The following is a 20,004-nucleotide window of genomic DNA, read 5'->3' as shown; positions in this document are numbered from 1 at the left end:
TATATATATATATATATATATATATATGTTTCCAATTAGTGTCTGAGACTTATTAAAGTTAGAATTACTGGGTTTTACTGAGATGCCACTTGACACATTTTCGCAGTGCTTTGCAAAGTGATTAATCATTAAAACCCATTCCGTTTATTTAATGAAACATTTGACTTGATAAAACAGCATGACGTTGTGCAGAAGTGTGAAGGTCACAAAACATCAAATGTAATCTTCCAGACTTTTTACAAACAGAAATCTGAAAAGTGTAGCTTAACTTTTTTATCATGATATCCGGTCATCTTCAGAAGTCACAGAATCTGTAAACAGAGATCAGCACTGGCCCGTTTGGGTCACATGCAAACCCTTGTATGTGGTGTAAAACCGACACTTTACATCACCCCGAACAAGACGCCATGACATTCAGGTTGGGGAGATGTTTTCCTCAGCAGGAACAGGGAAGATGATCTGACCGGGTAATAAGATGAATGGAGCTGTAAAGATGACTGCAGAAGACTAAAGACTTGAACTGAAGATCAGTTTCCAGCCAAACATTGGTTCTTATCCTACATATTTGTATGCTTGTGGTAAATTTTTTCTTACTTTATTGTCTACCGTGGGCTTTTACCAACACGACACGTCAGATTCAACAAACATTCTTAACTTCCGTAAATCACTGTGAATAATTTTCCTAAACGTGATGCATGCCCCCTGGGTAAGTGAGCACACATTCCCGCTAAATGTAAATCTGCATAATTACTTCTCATTATTCATTTCTATGAATTCCCACGCCTCAATGAATGATCACGCAGGTTCAAACAAAGAAGACAAAATGTAAAGGTTTGCAGATTGAGGCTCTGCTGACTTAAAGCTGAGCAGCAGAATTAAAGGACCAGTAAACAGCCAAGCAGTGGTGAATAAATAATAATAAGAACTGTAAATGCGGCTGCACAGTAGAGCAGTGACGGTGTTGCCTTGCAGCAAGAATGTTATGGGTTCGATTCCTGACCTGGGGCATTTTTGCATGGAGTTTTCATGTTCTCCCTGAGGCTGTGTGGGTTCTCTCTGGGTACTCCAGCTTTATTTGCTTAATATACAATAATGTAGCCTAAAAAAGACAGTTGCCTCTAAGCAAAACAAATGTAGTTATTTAGTGAAAAACTAGGTTTGGATAACAGCTGACTGATTGCACAAGACTCTTACATCAAGTCTGGAACACTGGTTTAACGTTTTCGTACCTGGGAGAAGATTAAAAGTAGGAGAAAAATTTGTCTGTCTTGAAAAGAACGGGTTTGTATGAACACTTCTTGCATGAACCACAATGCCTCTAAGTAGGCATCCATCTAGTTTATCGCTTCTTATTAAGTAAAAATGTCTCAGAAATTGTCCGGACCTTATTGAAACAAAAAAGGAAAAATTACTTTCTGCTTCTAATGCCACTCTGTAAAAGCAGTCTGCAAAGATAAATAGTGTGCTACTCTGAGTTTTTTCTGTTCTTCTAAAAAAGATTTGTTCTTAGTTGAAACAGGACAAAAAAAAATAAAAAATCACAGGTTCGAAATGCCTGTGAGTTTACTAATTAATTTATATTTATGATTTGAAAAGACCTTAAAAAGTGGAATTTAACTGCATATTTTTTGTAGGTAGGTCTCTGATCTTACTTGCCACCATCTTAGTTGTGAAATGAGCCCCCATATGAAGGATCATGAACTGCTGAAATGTCATCTGTGGTGTCTTCCCCTATGCTCACATAACACATCAGGGTTTCCTTATGTCATCCGCTCAAAAAATATGACAACTCTGTGTGGCCCACCAGAAACCTGAGATTTGGTTGACATTTAAATGTCAAATACAAAGTATGTTGAGAAGACAGAACCATACCCTTGTGCTTAATTTTCCAAAATACACAAAGAACACATTATATAAAATAATACATGATATCATGATAATAACTTGTAGGAAATGTTTTAGTTTTTTAAACCTTTATGTGATGTATGACTTCAGAGTTTCAAATGCACATGTTGGTGCGCATTCTTTTGCTTGTGTGTTTGATGGTGCATGTGTGTCAGAGAGCAGCTAATCCCATAAAAGGCCATGTGAGATCAGAGCAGACATGGTTCTTAGAGAAGCTGGTGACTGGTTTAAGTCTGGACTTCACACATTTTACAATCTCTGCCTATGCCCTGATTAGCCTCTGTTTGCTGCTCTCTGTGTGTGTTTGTGTGCATGAATAGCAGCCATGTGTGTTGAATTAGCTTCGCTGTTCTTGGAGCTCATGTTTGAATGAATAGGGTTATGTTGAAATTGTAAAAAGGACTTCTTCAAAACTCTTGGTTTATTCATCTCCTTTAATCATGTCCGTGTGGCTTTTCTTTTTCAGGCAGAGTACCAAACGCTCTCCTATGGTCGGACAGAGTGTGGGAAGGGAAAATGCCCCTACGACCCCTTCCAGAAAACAGCTTCTGCTGTTGTTGGTAATGTTCATTTTCTCAAAGTACCCATTGTCATGATAACGCTATAAGTTTGTGCTGCTTCCATTTCATTTATGATATTGTTCCTGCTATATGAATTCCTTTTTATGAGGAGGTTTTGGGGTGAAAGGAGTTTCTGTTCAGGTATTTAGACAATACGGTAGCATCACGGCCCCTCCCACACTTGTTGCAGGAGTAAGCTTGCAGAAATAAAGCAAAAAGTATTGTTTTGGAAATATTTTTGTTTGAAAAATGACTGGTGAGTTATGGAGAGGAAAATACAGAGGGACAACTCATCAGAATATAGGGTTAAAACTACAGGGTTTGAGTTAAAAATAAAGTATGAAAAGAGACAAGGTATCTCTATAAATCGTGATTTTAAAAAAATCTTGTAAAGAAATTTCTTTGACAAAGTAAAACGTTAGAGACATTCCTGACGGTAAGATCATTTTACTTTTAGAATCACAATCTATTCAGAACTGTAAATTAGTGCAGGACTACAACAGGACTCTGGGTTTTGGATGATGGTGATAATTATTTCTAATTATTTCAAGGGACAAACATATATATAAAAAAACATTCAGAGGTTGAATTGGTGTTTCAATCTAAGAAAAAACAGTTTTACAGGAGGGGGGATGGAGTAATCTTTACAGAGGCAAGCTAGGGACTGTTTTTAAAAATTGCTGCATTTAAACATTCCTCAAAGTATTTCCTCCTCTTATTTTTCGTAGGCTTTTTAGATAGTTGGACGCATTTTTCTTAGTAGGAGGCAAAAGAAAAACCCATGTATGGGAAAAATTCATCATTTGCCACAGGAGGACCATGATATGCTCTGTAAAAATGCTTTTTTTATCATCATACATTGCTGAAAAGCTGTTAGATCCTAAGTAATGGCTTTGCTTTGTAGATGGAGAGTTGTACGCTGGGATTACCTCAGATTTCATGAGCAGAGACTCTGCTTTCTTCCGGAGCCTCGGGAGTCGACATGTCATCCGCACAGAGCAGTACGATTCCACCTGGCTGCAGGGTAAGTGCCAAAGACCAAAGATCCAAAACACATTTTAGAATCCAAAGGGAGTGGAGGAAAACCTTTTACAACATGGAGTTAGTTACTGAGTTTAACCGGTTTTCTTGTGAGGTTAACTTTCAGAAACAAGTTAGTATGTGAGTCGGTCTTATAAAATATATAAAAGTCAGCTTCTTTTCTAGCTTTCTGTTGAAGAGACCTTGCCTGAAATAATTCACTGTATCCATGATGCTTGGGGTGAATTACATGTGTGATCTCTGCACCTGTTTGTGAAATAAACAGAGCTGCAAAAAGGTTAACTGTTACACGTTTAACACCTTTATCTTAACGATGCATGTGGCGAAACTTTTTCTTGAGATCCAGTTCTTTTCTGGTTGTCGGTTACGTATGTAATTTTCCTCTCAATATTTAAAACAAAACCAAAATTGTGGGTTTTTAGTGATTGCTAAAGTTTTTTTTTTCTCCTGATTGCTCCTCTGTTGAAAACAAATGAAAACTGCAGTAGTGACTGCAGAAATATTCCTGCTTCACTTCATGTGCATTTTCATTTTACACCTACTGAGGCCACAAATGAAGTTTAATCTGATCATGACGCTAACGGCGCGGCTAGCAGTCATGTTTAAACATATCCCAGTTTATCTGCCACATGTTGGTGAATGTGCCTCTATCGAAACAGACAAAAGAAAATTTGTGAAAGTGTAAACGACATATGAAACTGAAAAGACATCAACAGCATTAAAAATAAGGAAAGCTCACCATTTGGTTGGTTGAACTCACTAAGGATTTATTGAATCAGATCCAACGAACATCTTCTACAACTTCATCTCTTAATCTCATTTAAATATTAAATGAACTAAATCAGCATCTCTAAAAGCATCCTGTTCACCCGGTTGGTGTTTTATCAGACCGGTACACTGATGTCTGCTGCCGATACTGCCAATCATCTCTGCTCTCTGTAAACTTACCTCTACCTTTATCGTCCCTTTGCTGTGTGTGTCTTCCTGCACACCACTGCACTGTCACACAGTTGATTCGCTGTAATTTGGGTGTCTTTGTGTATGTGTGTCGCCAGATGCCCAGTTTGTGCGGGTAGCGCCACTGTCTGAAACTGATAACCCAGAGGATGATAAAGTTTACGTGTTCTTCACTGAGCGTGCCCAGGAGGCCGAGGGGGCGGCTGGGAAGGTTCTCTACTCCAGAGTGGCACGCGTTTGCAAGGTATGCCTGTTAAGATAGTAACCAGATCAAATCAGCGGTTGTCTACATGGAGTTTTTGCCTGTGAATGCATACGTGCAGGTTAGTGTGTCTGTGCTGAAGTCACTAACTCTGTTTCCAACTGAAGGTCCCTGTTGGCTTGTCTGAAGTTTGTTTATAGAGAATTGAAGGTTTGTTTCCAACTTCAGTCTGTTGGTTCACTGTAAAACTGGGATTGGATTTAAAAGTATATGTTAACGACTGGCAGCTTTTTTATTGGTTTAGCTTTGAAACTCATTTGGTCTGTAAAAGTTTTAACGATCTCATGACTCTACTGGAATAAATCAGAATGAAATGCCTGCTTTCATACCACAATGCTTCTTCTTGTCTGGGACTTCTACACATATTATTTTGGACTCAAAGTCTTTTAAACTGAATTTTCTATTCATTTAAACTTGAAATCTTCAAACGTTCTTTTTAAATTTTAAAGGCCTTCTAAAGATCTAAAAAAAAAAGTGATTAAACTTGTTTGCTCATTTTCTTTTATTTTTTTTTTGTTCATTAAGGTACATTGTGCAGTGTATGCTAAAGAAAAAGAGAAACATGGAAAGATTAGCTCTATGAAAATTAACTTGAAACCTATGTTAGTGAGATGAATAGTATTTGTCTGACCCTTCAGCAGTTTAGTGGGCAAAGTTTTCAGCTTAAAGCTCTTTTGGAAATTATGAGACCTTAAAAAAAATGTAATAATTTTTCTGGTGGAAAAAATGTTGGAATGAATTTACTTATGAAGTACATTAAAAAAGCAGATGTTTACCAAAGTCATTTAAAATTTAGTCTAACAAATAGAATTAGGGGTTTTAGTTTTCTGTAAGCCTTAATTAATCAACATTACAAGAACTTGTTTATATGGTGTGTATATAGCTTTACTTTCTTAAATAAGAAACAACAAATATTAAAGTTTTTTAGGACATTCTAATGTTGGATGAAATAGGAAACCAATGAAAAGTTGTGCATAAGTTATATTTATGTATGATGAACTGTGCGGTTATAATCTTGTTTTATTATTTGTCCAGAAATTCAAAATACTTTAACCTAAAACTATGTTTCCTTGGTAGATACATGAACTGATTTTAATTAGAGTCTTTTAACTTCTCATGCAGAATGACATTGGTGGTCAGAGGAGTTTGGTGAATAAGTGGAGCACCTTCCAGAAGGCCCGTATGGTGTGCTCAGTTCCAGGACCGGACGGCCTGCAGACACATTTCGACCAGCTGCGTGAGTAAAGACAAAAGACAAACACATTACAATCAGACCTTAGCAGCTAGGGTTACATCAACAGCTGGACCTCAGCCACTGACTGCTTCATAGGACAGGAATTGGGCTCAGAAGTTCAGCCAGTCTGTGTGTGTTTGTGTTTATGCTGTTGGTGTTTTAAGAAGCATTTCTTATCGTTACAACCGAGACGAGAAAGATGGCTGGTCACCTTGTGTTTGTGGTTCTGCTTCACCCCTGGTTACCTTGCTCACTGGACACAACAATCTTCATTCATTTTGAAGGATTCCCTTAATAGAAAGACAGGCCGCTGCCTTTTGTGGTTTAATAACGGGTGGACAAAAACACCAGTGCTAGAAGAAATATGTGCAAAAAGGCATATACATGACAGTTTACAGCGGTGGAAAAGATTAGGATGTAAAATATACAATTAAATGTAGCCTGAATGCTTGCATTGACCTTCATGTTATGGTCCCACATACATCTTCTGCAATGATCTCACATGACCTTTTCTTCCCAACTCATGGAGAACCAAGCCTGCAGAAAAAAAAAAGTAGACTGGCATGCGGCTAGTCTTATCTCAGCTATTCACGTAAACAGAAGACTTTCGGAGTAAACAGAGAGCCTCGTACAGTGGATTAGTTTGTTTATGCGGTACCTTAACTCATGAACGGTAAATTGTGTGCCCTTTCATGTAGGCCAGCTCTTAAACAAACACACATGCAAAAATTAGGAAGCACTTGAAAGCACACTAGTTGTAAGAAATACAAGTTTTTATTTGGTAAAACACATGTGCAGGTCTCGGCTCGTCTGTATACACAGAACAGTTCGGACTTGTTAGAAGCATAAACATTTCCACCCAGCATGCCCGTGGCCACGTTTTGCACATCTGATAAGGCTCCATATAAATTTGTTTTTTGAATACACTTCAGCACCACATGCACACAAACACACAAACCGCAAATCCCGCAAACAGATGATTTACACTTTGGGTCAAGAATGCTGCCCGTGTTTTGTTTATGCCACGCTCTGTCAAACTGAAACACTACAAGTCCCATAAACCTTTGCTAAAGTATTGGTTACCCGCAGACCCTTTCACAATTTTCACTGTATTACAGTCACAAACCTCAATGGGTTTCATTTGGATTTGATGTGATTAATCAGCACAATAGTTCATCAATTTATAGGGGGGAAAAATTGTAAAAATATCTTAGTGTTTTGAAAAAACACAAAAAAAACAGAACGTGGCGTGAATTAATTAATAACCACAGATGCTAATTAGATTTAACAAAACGCTTTGATGCATCAATTGCTACTCTTCCTGTGTGTTTGAAGCCATGTGCATGAGGCTTGGCCAATGCTGCACTAGTAAGGACGTTTTCCCATTACAATTTTCCTCTGTTCCATAAGGACATCCCCACAGCATGATGCTGCCACCACCATGTTTCATTATGGCGACAGGGTGTTTTTTGGATGTAAATGAAAGAAGTTCCATTTTCTTTCATTTTATAATTGCATCTTTTACTAATGTGTCTCCATATTGGATGTGACAAATATTAAGCTGGAGTATCATTGTAATCTTTCAACAATAACTTTCTCTCACCATTTATTTTAGTAAAAAAACTGATTTGATTAAGCTTTTTTTTCAGATTACTTGTCTCTACTTCTTACCATTTGTCTGAGGTTGTTGACCCACATAGTTTTTGTTTTTGAAAACTTCCCACTTAGTTTTGTTTTGAGAAAAGCATCTGGTCTGCAATCACCTCATGGCTGGATTCACCAGACAGGGTGGATTGGAGTTCTCTTACCTTTCTCCTCCTGGTGTTAGAGTGGCTTTGTTCATGTTTACATGTCTCACTTTCAATCTTTGGACTTCTGGTTGCAGATGCTGCCAGCGTGAAACAAGTCGAGCCTCAGTGAACCATAGTTATTCAAACAGCAGTGAAGTAGAAGGTCAGACAGTGCAGACGTGACTCTATCTCACAAGAAAGGATTCACAGTGGGTTACTGCTGCTTTCCTCGTTGTTGTGGTTGCTGCTGTTGAGGAGAATAATGCAAGAAGGGTTCAACACTGGAAACATGCACGTTTCTGTGGCCTGCTGGTAGAGACAGTAAAATATTTCTAGTTATTTTTTTCCCAATTGTTTTTGTCTGGGTGTTAAAGTTTTAGTTATGCTTCAAACAAAAGGCAGGACCCATAAAAGTTTCCTAAAGAGGAAAGACAGGACGTGTCAGGAACAGTATGCAATGATCCTGAAGGGAGAATAGACGGTTAGACAAAGACAAACACAGACATCTACTGTATCTATTTTTTATTCACATTCTAGAAAGCATAGGAAAAAGCAAGCTTAGACACATAGCATACGTACAACACATCCCCACTAATATCTATTAGCATTAGCAGGGTCCTGCAACATTTATTATTGGACATATGAATTCCAATAAGATTCATGTCAGTTCAAAAACACTTTGTGTGTGTCGTCAGGGAAATGCCAGAATCTTTATATCCAAACAAAAGCCAGTTTTTATGTTTTTTTTTTGTTTGTTTTTTTAAGGATCATTGTTTGGGGAATAATATAAGAAGGAGTAAATTTGTTAATATAGGTAATTTTTTGCTCTAGAGTATAAAGTTTTAAAATGCAACTAGCAACTAGTTACTTCTCCCAAAAAGTTACCTAGTTGTTAACACATTTACAGCACTTTCATATCACTAATTTCTACTATATCTAGAGGGCTTTCCTGTTATCACTACTCTACAATACAAGTTCAGTTGATAAATATAACATTTTTAATATCAGTTCATTCATTGATGAATTAGTAAAATGGATGAAATATTCACATTTTTGAAAAGACCCGCCCTCTCCACTTAAAAAAAATAAATGCAACTAAAAAACCTGTAGAACGGCCTTATGTAAACATATCACCAGAATGATTAACAATTAGGAGGACCACTTATTTTGACCATCCACCTGAAAATAAAAGATCGTCCTCTTTACCTTTAACTTTGGTAGGTGGGAGACGTAAGTCAAGACATCTATGATTTGCAAAATACATTATATTCATGGATATTTACATGCTACAGCTGTCTATAAAATAGGTTTAACATCTAAAAATAATGCTTTTCAGCAATAAAGATGATATAAACTTTCATGTTAATTTTTAACTGCAAAAGCACTGAGTTAAAACTCTGTTATAGAAGAGAGAGGAGGCATAAGACAAAATGAAAAATGTCCTTAAACTTCAGCAATCTTAAAAATGTTTCTATGCTTCCAGTTTAGGAATGCTGTTGTTTTAAATTGCATCACTCTTGTTGTCTGTCTCTGTCACTATGCACAAACACTCCCCCAGAGAATGTGCTATTATGACTCACTTAAATGATCAAGCTGTAGAAATGCTCTGAGTTATTCTATTAGCAGCGTAATGATATTGCCAGGGTTAGAGCATGCTAAAACACAAAATAGCATTTTAAAATTACCTGAAAGAAGCCTTTGCGCAAAGATATACACATACAAGGTCAATTGAAATGTGCAATTACCAACAACTCCTGGAGTAAAATGTTATCATCAACCGAGGCAAAGATTGAGCTCTTTGTCTACTACTACTAACGACTAACAAGGAGCATGTTGGGCAGAGTTTAGGCAAATCTTGTATAACCAAGGATACACTGTCCCAGCTGTCTAGCATGGTAGTGGCAGCATCATCCTCTGTGGTTGTTTTATTGCCAGTGTTAGTGGTAGGGTTTAATTTCAAACTCAGCTCAAATTAAGAAAATAGTACAAAAGTAAAACCACCAAGAAAACAAACACATTTTTTAAATGGAATTCATATCTGTTCTGCTTAATATGCTCAGACAAACAGATTTATACAGAACCAGTGTCAGCTGAATGACTTTTAAGTGCAAAACATTTTGAGGTTTTATTTTCTTTTTTTCTACAGGCTTCCTTTACTGATAAAGCTTCAACAGATTCAATTGACCTTGAAGAGAGAGAAAAAAAAGAAAAAAATATATATAATGCATAATTAGATAAGAAAGAAATCTAAAGAGAAATGACAGAGGGAAGATCCAGCTCACTACTTGTTTGAACAGATAAAATGAATTGCTGAACCATCAAGACTCCCAAACCTATAAGATAGATCTGAAAAATGTTTTCTTTTTTTTCCACACTATTTATCGACCTGATTGCCTCATCAGTAATTACAGTTCGCTACAAGTGGTACGAAAACATGTTTTGTAAGTGGGGGAGTCAGAAAATAAATTTTTCTACTCCCCCAGTATGGGTGTCTAATCCATCACTGCTTGTTTGTGCTTGAAGGGAGCCCCAGTTTGTCAGAAGAAAGAAAAAGGGAAAGAATAGATAGGGAGAGAGGTGGAGCCATCAGTCAGATTAGCTGCAGGGGCAGGGAGGGAACAAGTGGGCTTTGACCTGACAAGAGAAGAGCAAGGATGGAGGAAGGGCGATGGAGGAGAGTTATAGGCTGAGGAAAGGAGATGATGAGGGGTGTAGAAGCTGTTATTGGTGTGTTATTGCTTTTACTCTGTTAACCAGAAGTTGAGGGAATAGACGGAGGAGCACAACGAAAATTAGGAGGAGAACTAGAAATAGACTGGGCTTCGGGGGGGGGATTAAATGAGAAAAAGTTAGATATTCTATCCATGGAGGACATAAAAAGATTAAAATCATGGGAATAATTCCAGTGTGGCAGGTATTGCTATGTTATGTAAAACTGTGAAATTTGACGTAGCAAAAGCAATGTCTTCCTTCCTGTGTGCAGCTACTGTTATCAGTGTCTATTTCCTCTAAACTAAAGTGGCATTTTGATTTATATTCTGAAGTTGCAAATTAGAAAAAAAGTGAGTGTAAGGGCAAGGAGAATAAAAAAACAAAAAAATAAGAAGTTAAACCAATGCACAGAATGATTGGTAGAGAATTTATTTAAAATCTGATTGAAGTCAGAGTTCATAAAAGGATTCCCACAGATTTTGTTTAAAAGTTTCACATTTATAAGACATAATTTCCCATCGCTCTATATAAAGCTGTACAAGTTAATCTGAGAGATATCAAAATATGCCTTTTTTCTCTTTATTATATATTATTAGGTTGTTACAAAAATATGATATAATTATTTTTTTCTAATTTATGCTTCTAATTGACAGATAATGGTAATTTCTGTTCAATAAAGGCACCAACTAACAGCATGTACTTCCATTAAACTTTCTGAAGGTTAATGGAAGTTTAAATTTTTCAGAAATCATTGGTATATCATTTATAAACAATAAAATAAGAGTATTTGAAATAGCTAATTTCTCATCATAAGACTATTAATACGTATATAGTTGTCTTAAGTATGATTGCTCTCTTTCCAGCTGTGACGTAATACACCTAATATCCCTGATTCTGTACCTTTGAAGATGTATATTTGTGTTTTTAGACACCATAAGATTTGATGTGATTTTGTTTTTTTTTTTCTTTTTTGCCAACAACAGTAAGCACGCTTATATATTTCTTCCCTAATTAATTGAAACCCAAACGCAATTAAAAACAACAGTTTTTCATCAAATATATTTGACACAACTGAGCTTACTGTGCATGTGTTTGGTTTTCCTTTAAAGATAAAAACTGTGTTTAAAAGGGAGAAGAAAAGAGGAGAGCCTGAGAGAATAATTAGATATAAAGCAAAGAGGTTGGACAGAAACTGTTAAGATAAACTCTCCAGTACAGCATCCTAACGTCCAACACTTCATGTTGCTTTTTGAGTCACAACAATCTGCAATTTAATGTGTTGAGTTGTTGTGTTTAATAGTGTATAAAGTGTAACTACTATTAATGCATGTATAATTCAGCAGAGGCAGGAAGGTTTGCTAGAGAAATGGAAGGAGGTGGATGAAGCTAAATGCAATTAACAAAAAACTAATTAGGATCACAAAATACTCGAGACGTGGATGGAGATTAACAGGAGATCATACAGCTGGAGTCACACTGGAAAAGTTCAAATCAATATATTAGTCAGAGTCTGAAACAGAGATCCAAATGAAAAAATGCAGCAATGTTTGAAAAATGCCGTCAAGGTACGTTCCAGTTAGACTAAGCTTTTTTTTTTAGACAATCGTGCAAAAAAGATTTCGATTCCAGACCTCCAGCCAAGTAGAATTGGACGGCTAAACAATTGCAGTTGCATTGTTTCTATAACATATTAACTTAATGAGTTTTTAATTGGTATAATGAAAATCATTCAACCATGAAGGATGAAAACTGAAAAGCACATCAATTAGAACCATTGACCAGAGAAGATGGAGGACTGTTACTGTAAGATGGTGTACTAATTAAAAGATGCTGGAGGAGCAAGATGTTGGTATTCAGGGTGGCTGGACTAAAAGGGAGGGAGACAACATTGGAGACATGAGGAGAATAGGGGTATATGCCAGAGGGGCTCTGACCAGACAATTAGGAGGAGCAGAAGGCGGAGGAAGATAGGGGCTGAGGCTGCAGGTCTGCGGGCTAGACAAGGCTATCTTCCTTCAGGGGGGAAACAGTCGTGTTTTGTTTAGAGAAGACACAAGAACAAACCTCTGGAGAAAATAGACCAGACAGACAGATGGGTGAAGAAATAAATGGAAAGAAAGATGATGGAGGGATAAAGACTGGGAGGGGCAGAGAAAGTTAGAAGCAATGAAAGCAAGTGTCTCCTTAAGGGATCGTGGGAAACGGAGGTGGAATAGTGTGGAAAGGGGCACAGGATCACCACCTGATGAAGAGTTAAGAGGTAGAGAAAAAGAAAACAAAAGTTCAGAGGGAAACAAATGAGCACTCAATCTTTCTAAATTAATTAAACTCACTTAGTCAAGAAATCAGGTCAGAATGAAAAGGCAGACTCAGACTGTGTGCTGTTTGATGGACAAGGGTGTGTTTTTTTCACCCCCATTATCCTGCCAGCAAAGATCTGGAAGAGTGAGAGAATGCCTCTAAATCAGTTCTGATTTAAACTTCTCATGTATTATAGGAGATTTTTCTTTTTTTCTGGGAATGAGCCATAAATAACCAAAGTTTCTTCAATAAAGTTCTTTTAAAAGCAAAATGTTGAAATGTGTTTTCCCCAAGTTGAACAACGTTTTCAAGTAGCGATGAATGCACAATGAGGTGCAGGGAAGTAGGAGAGTATCTTTGAAGCTCAAGGCAAGGATTCAGATTTTCCCTACAGGGATAAACCAAAGTTTTTATTAACTTTACACAGTACTTCTTCAAAACCGTGCTGAGTTTATTTATTTTTACGTGCTGTGAGGTCTTACTTTTACCCTGCTTTGAAACACTGCACTTTATTACACAAAGAGAGTTTATATTTCTGAATTTTTAGATCTTATTTCTTTGTCATTTCTGCCACATTTTCACGTTTTTGGTAGAAATTATTTTCTTTTATTGTACCGTGTTAACAATGGGGATGATTCAAATCATGTTAAAGAAAAAAAAAAAACAAAAATGAGCAGAACCTGATCAAGTTTTACTCTTAGTAATCCTTTCAGTAGTTTTTAAAACAAATTTTCTGTTCAACCGATATATATTGTTGAAAAAAAACAAGATAAATCTTTTGTATTAGCAATAATATAACATTTTTATGTATGCTAGTTTCATTATTTAGATAAAAACACATCCAGTTTATAAACACATACACTGAAACTATATTTACTCATATTAATTTTGAGTTGGAGGCCTTGTAGTACTTATCTAAATTATGCTCCTGGGTTATATTGAACACCTGTCAAGGTTTTGTTAAATTCATCCATAAAAGACAAGAGTACTGCACAAGTTTTAGTCAGCAGAGAAATGACCGTCCATCTAAATTGGAAGGCTGGGCAATACAAAAGCTGCTAAGTGAATGGGAACTCTGGTGGAGCTGCAGGGGTCCGCAGCTCATGTAGGAAAGCCTGCTTACAGGACAAGTATTAGCTGTACACTCTACGCTTCTATTAAGGACCAAGATGTTAGCCATTTTTGAAAGACTATTCAAATAAATGTAAAGCATGAGGAAGAGTGTGATTTGCTAAGAAAAACTAACGATTATTTTCTTTATGCAAACTGCTTTATGAAATGGTGTATCATCCTAAATAAACCATCTTCATAGTGAAGTGCTGTGGTGGCTGCATCATGCTGTGGGAATGTTTTTCTTCTGCAACAACAGCCAACCTGGGGGAAAGACAGCTAGGGCTAGGGTGGAGGTTCCCCTTCTAGAAAAAAAACACTAAACAGTCAGCCACAGCTACAGCTGGTTGAATAATGTTAGAATGGCCTAGTCAAAGTAGAGACAAAACTGTCCTATTGAAAATCTGTGTCCTGACCTAAAAACTCTCTTATTGACTTAGTGCAAATGTGTAGCACTTACTGATTTAAATTTCCTAAAAATTCTAAAATCCATAAAACCATTTTACTCACTTTCACTCATAATTATTCACTGTTTTAAGTTGTTTCATCACAAAAATACCACCACAATACAATGAAATTTATGATGTTATGATGTGAGAAAACTAGGAAACATTAAATATGCATTATGTTCTTTGGGCTCTGTAAAGTCTTATTTATTAATCCAAACCTCAGACTTGCTTCCACCTACTCTACCTCTATGACTCATCACTTTTATAGACAATCTTTTTAACAGTTATATGTACTGTGGAAGTCTGCTGGCGTGATGGCGATTGGGATACATTTTCAAACTGTTTTATTGTGCTTTTTGGTTCGGAGTTTGATGGATTAAAAAAACCAAACAATTAAATGGCACCTACCAAACTGGTTGGAATCTTCTAAATATAAAAAACCCTTAAAGAGCCCTTAATTTTTCAAGAAATCTTTTATTTAAAACTACAACCTTATTCCCTTTACTTTTTATGAGCTGTAGCACTTAGTTTCCCAGGGCATGGGGCATGTACATCATTCAGATATCTGAAATAATAAAGCAAGCAGCCATAAAAATACCCTTTAAGCCAAGTTGAAAGTAGAAAGAAGAAATGATTAAGTTAATAATCTATTATAGGAGCTGAAGACTAAGGGGCATACTTTAAAATATGTAAAACTGGAAAGAGAAAGAGAGGATAGGGAAAGTCAAAAGTTCAAAAAGCTAATAAAATCATTTACACTTTTGTATATTGGGATGAATACATAAAAAAATACATTTGTGTTGGGATTTAGCACTATACATGCTACCGTCATGCATATATGTGGCACCTCCTGATTTTTCTCTGTGTGTGGTGAAGATGTGTTGATGCACGCTTTGCTGTGATGAGATGAGATTAGTTGTGGTTTTTTTTGGAGGCCACCTTAAGTTGCAGGAATGATAGATAGGAACGTGGGAACTCTGATTCAACACATGGTCTCAATCATTACACAAACTTTAACAATGAAGAGGAGATGTTATTAAAGCCCTTCATCATTAAAAAAACAAAATTTTTAATTAAACAGTTATGTTTGATTGATCCCCACTTCTCATTCATTCAGTTTGCTACATAAATAATAAAAAAAAAAAACTATAATTAAGGTTCAGTATATATAGAAAAAAATTCTTCTGAGTTAGTTCCTCTTGTAAAACAACACAGCTTCCTATTACCTCAAAGATAGTTATACAGATAGGCAATCTTCTGCTATGCTGCAAAATCTGTGTCTCAACATCAGCCAGAGTGCTGAGAGTTTCTAAGACTTTCAAAGCTGTTGGGCAAACAAACCCCAGAAGCTGAATCAAGTCATGTATTTATAGATTATCACAGCGTGCCACCCAGAAAACAAAGCGCTCTGTTCTCTACGGCTGTGATGGGATGATAAAACCTTCCTTTCGCTCTTATCTGAGACAAAAGTGCAAAAACAGAAAGGCTTTGACTTATTGTGATTTAAATAAACTATGAAAGCTAAAGTTTCTACTGAACCACAACAACAAATAACCGAATACTACAATAAGGTGTCACTGGCATTTATTTTATTTAAGAAAAGGCAGAAGAGCATTGTTAAAATGTTCTTTCCAAAGATAAAAAATAAATAAATCTACCAAGTTTGACAAGTTGCTCTTGTTTCCTCAATTGTTAGATGAAGAAAAACCTGTACTTGTCATTTTGTACAGTTCAATTTTTCACCCGCCCACTATTTTTATATTTTCAAAGGTCCTGTCACATATATTTAATGTTTGTTTAGCATGTTTGTGGAGATCTAAAACCTTAAAGCAAAGAAATAACAAACAAACCAATGAAAAAAACATTTTCTTTTCCCATGTTATGGAACCTAGACAGGATCAACCCTCTAATGTAAAAAATGAAGTTAAAGCTTTTACAAAGTGAGTTTGTTAGATCATTTGAAACAGTACCCATATTTATATGGTATAACTCTGTTCATTACTAACATATAGTATCAAACTAATATAGCAGTGTTTTATACTTGAACACATGCAAAATGTCTCTGTGCAGAATTAAGGCCCGATCTACTAACACACCAAACAAAGAGCACTAAACCGTTCATGCAGAATAAACAAATGCATAAATAAAAGGTACATGCAATAAACAGCTGTGTTGTAGGTGATTTAATATAGTTGCATGTGTAGTTGAACATTGCATGTGCAGTATTTGTATATGTAGTTGATTACAGGTGCAAAAAGTGATGCAGACCACTCTATTTAAATGAGGATTTTGCATACGCTACTGGCTGTCACTATGGATGGTTTACATGGCCAAAGGCAGCTGCAGTATGCCACAGCATTCCGTATATATAAGGTGTGGTCTTAATGTGATAAACATGCAGGCAGTGAAGAGAAATAAATAACTAAATAATCAGGACCTATCCACTATAAGATAATATGGTAAATATGCTTTTGGCATCTTGATTTTCAACTGACAACCACTGAAGGTCATCATGTCAATTTCTGAAAGTGATGTTATTTAGATACTTCCTTCTCTCTCAAAGACCATTTTAAAGTTATTACTTTAAATAAGTGCTGGAAAGGAAAGGGGGACAAAATCTTAAATCTGTTTAAGTACATCAACAATAAGTTTTTATTGATTTAAATCAAATACATCTGATATTTTTGAGCCACTTAGCTGCAAGGTGGTTGGAGAGAAGAGATAGTAAGTAAAACTTCTTCTTTATTTCCATCTCCTGTAAAGAATATTATAGTAAATGCAGGCAAAAAAAAAAAAACAACAGCAACAAAAAAAATAAAATAAAATAAGAAAAAAAACCATGTGTAATCTGTACAGCCCTGATAGAAAGACAAATTAAAGGCTAGTGGGAAATGCACAGGTCTACATTACCTGTATGTGTCCACACTAAACTGATTTGTACTTCTCCTGCCCGTACGTCTCACAGACATACATCTCACACTCAGTGCATGTCTTAAGAGGAAGTAGTGTTTTATTTAATTTATGTCTACATTTTACCCTAAAAACACTGGAAATCTCTTGTTCACCCATAAATAAAGCGTCTTTAAGTTTAGTCAAAATGAGCTGTGTTAACTTTAAGTTTGCGCTTGTAAAAAACAGCCCCTTCAGTCAAAAGCTATAAAAAAGTGATCTCTACTTATAACCTGTATTTTTTTTTGGACTTGCTCCTGTTACTGGTGACTTGATATAGAAATACGGCATATAAAACTGCAGCAGTCTGTTAAACGTATTGGGAAACATTGCTTCTGCAGTAATGAAAAGGGTGGGCACACCTTTGGGTGGGTGCAGCAGTTTAAACCCATGGAGGCCTTGACCACTGACAGCCGGATGGCATCACTGCTCAGGACTCATTTCTAAACTGTTATTTGGTCTAAAAAAGATGCAACATGTGCTAAATGCTGCTGCTCTAAGGGAAGATTCTTTAGAATCATCTGGCTGAGAGAAACATTTTCTGGTCATTTTTAGCATTAATGAAAAACTTTTTTTGTATTCATGAAATGGGATCAAATTACTTCTAAGTACCTACATCAAGCTATGCAAAAGAGAGTATGTTATCTAACAAATGTAGTTCTTTATTAATATAAATCTGTTCCCGAAAGCTCAATCCCGGCAGTCTGTGTTGTTGACTTGAGACTTTATGGCACTGAGCTTGCTTTTTTCTAATCCATAAATCCATTTCTCTAAATTCTACAGTGATTTGTCAGTTGCTATCCATTAAAAAGTGTAATTAAAAAAAAAAAAACATTGAGTCTTTTTAGTATCTAAACCAGAGGTCAATAATTAGTGGACTGCGGTTCGGATCCGGACCCAACTGCTGGCTAATCCAGACCCAACCTGATTTAAAACATTTATAAATTACCGTATGTTGTCTGACGACAGTGTCTAATTTCACTTGCGGCGCTTTTCCTGTTTGTACGGTAAAACCCTCCGGGACTAGGCTGCATGTGATACAAATTAGCCAATGAGCTGTTTCAGTCTGGGTTGCTGCTGCAAGCTACTTTTAGACACAGCAGGCAAACCTGTGGCAAGCCGGGTGATGGGAAAGAAGGAGAAGATGATGAGAAAAAGTGAAAGAAAGTGTGGACTGCTGGAAGAACCGCGGGGAACTGGTGACAGAAAAGTGAAATGGCATGCTCAAAGATGACCCTGTACATTTTGAGTATGTTTGGCTCAACCTACTGCTGTGAAGCAGGATTCTCCACCATGAACATAATCAAAAATAAATATCAATCCAGATTCAAAATGAGCAATTTGATATGTGCTTGAGAATGGCTTTGTTGCCATTAAAACCCAGGTTTAAAGCCTTGCAGGGCAGCATAAAGCCCACTGCTCTCATTAAGCCAGAAAAAGAAAAAAACGGTCAGTTCAGGTGTGTCATAAAATATGTAAATCAGGAAATTGTCTATATACCAAACTGAACGATTCTTGTTCTCTATTTCAAAAACACTTTAGATTTTAAAATGTAAAAAAAAAAATCTTTTTTTTATATTTTTAATTTAAAAAGTCAGTGTATAACATGGATGCATAAACACATAATTTTATTTCACTGTCAAATTCTGTTTAAAGTAACAGATTATAATTTAAAATGTCTCTGTACCTTTAATGGTTGTTGATTTTCTTTATTTGGACTCCACTGATTTTTAATGGTTACCCCTGATCTAAACTATCATTTCCTGAGGCCTGGTTAAATTCTCCATTTATTGCACAAATGAATTTCTCCAATTCCACCATGAGCTGTAATTATGAGTTAATCTTAAGGATGATCCTGCAAAGATGGCGGAATGGAAAGCGCAAGAATCTCCACCTGACATCCCTCCTTGAGAGGGCACAGCTTGAGAAATGCAAGAACAAGAAAAAGCTGGCTAATGTTGCGTACTGCTGTTTTTTCTTTTTTTTTTTTTTTTTTCTAAATGAGGAGCGAAGTCTGGTGTGTGTACCAGCAGGTGTTGTTCTCCTGCAGCGGACTCAGCCCTCAGCTCTCCCACTGCGGCTGGTTATTAATGGCTACAGATTCATTACAAGCAGCCAGTCAGCCATGCTGACTGTACGCCCAACACTATTAGTCACACTCCGCCCGATAGATACATATGCAAGAATGCTTAAGATTAATACAAAGTGTCTAACTTAAACATACAAACACGGGTCTTTGTACAGGCTCATGAGTTTTACTAAGACACATTAGGTGCAATGTAAATAATAAATATTGCTACTAATCTTGTACTCTTGTTTCTCCCTTTTTTCTTTCACCTGAATCCTTTTTCCTTGACTCTTCTTGGATGGTCTCCATTCAGAGGACATCTTTATTCTACATGGGAAAGACAAGAAGAATCCTCTCATCTATGGCCTGTTCACAACATCAAGGTATTGTTTTTATAATGCAAAAATAATAGTAGTGGAGTCCTGTTTAATTCTAATTTATATACATCCTGACACACGTGCTGTAGGGGTTTTAAATGAAGTGTGGTGAGCCATTTGTCTTCCTACACAGGCAGAAAAAGAAAACCTGAGATTTATCAGGTCTTTATGAAGATAACGGGAGATTTATATTCAAGCTTTGCTGCAATAGTTTATGGGAGTAAAGCTTGTGTGTCAAAGTGAAGAAAAAGTTTCCAAAAAGATGTAGGAAGTAAAAGAATGAAACTAA

At 36.4% G+C, this 20,004-nt stretch overlaps 1 protein-coding gene across 1 annotated transcript in view; it reads left to right on the top strand.

Annotated features, from left to right (window-relative positions):
- Positions 1-20,004, top strand: part of LOC107099135 (semaphorin-3A-like) — a 71,535-nt gene that overhangs the window by 38,221 nt on the left and 13,310 nt on the right. The window contains exons 5-9 of the mRNA XM_015397138.1: positions 2,372-2,465; positions 3,370-3,489; positions 4,562-4,707; positions 5,848-5,962; positions 19,652-19,721. Coding sequence (XP_015252624.1) covers positions 2,372-2,465; positions 3,370-3,489; positions 4,562-4,707; positions 5,848-5,962; positions 19,652-19,721 — 545 coding nt within the window. The remainder of the gene's footprint in view (positions 1-2,371; positions 2,466-3,369; positions 3,490-4,561; positions 4,708-5,847; positions 5,963-19,651; positions 19,722-20,004) is intronic.

This window comes from Cyprinodon variegatus, unplaced genomic scaffold (genome assembly GCF_000732505.1).
Source record: "Cyprinodon variegatus isolate N-32 unplaced genomic scaffold, C_variegatus-1.0 Scaffold839, whole genome shotgun sequence".
In the NCBI taxonomy this organism is placed as follows: domain Eukaryota; kingdom Metazoa; phylum Chordata; class Actinopteri; order Cyprinodontiformes; family Cyprinodontidae; genus Cyprinodon; species Cyprinodon variegatus.
Note: the sequence above shows the minus strand (reverse complement) of the source record. Positions and strands in the feature narration are given on the sequence as shown.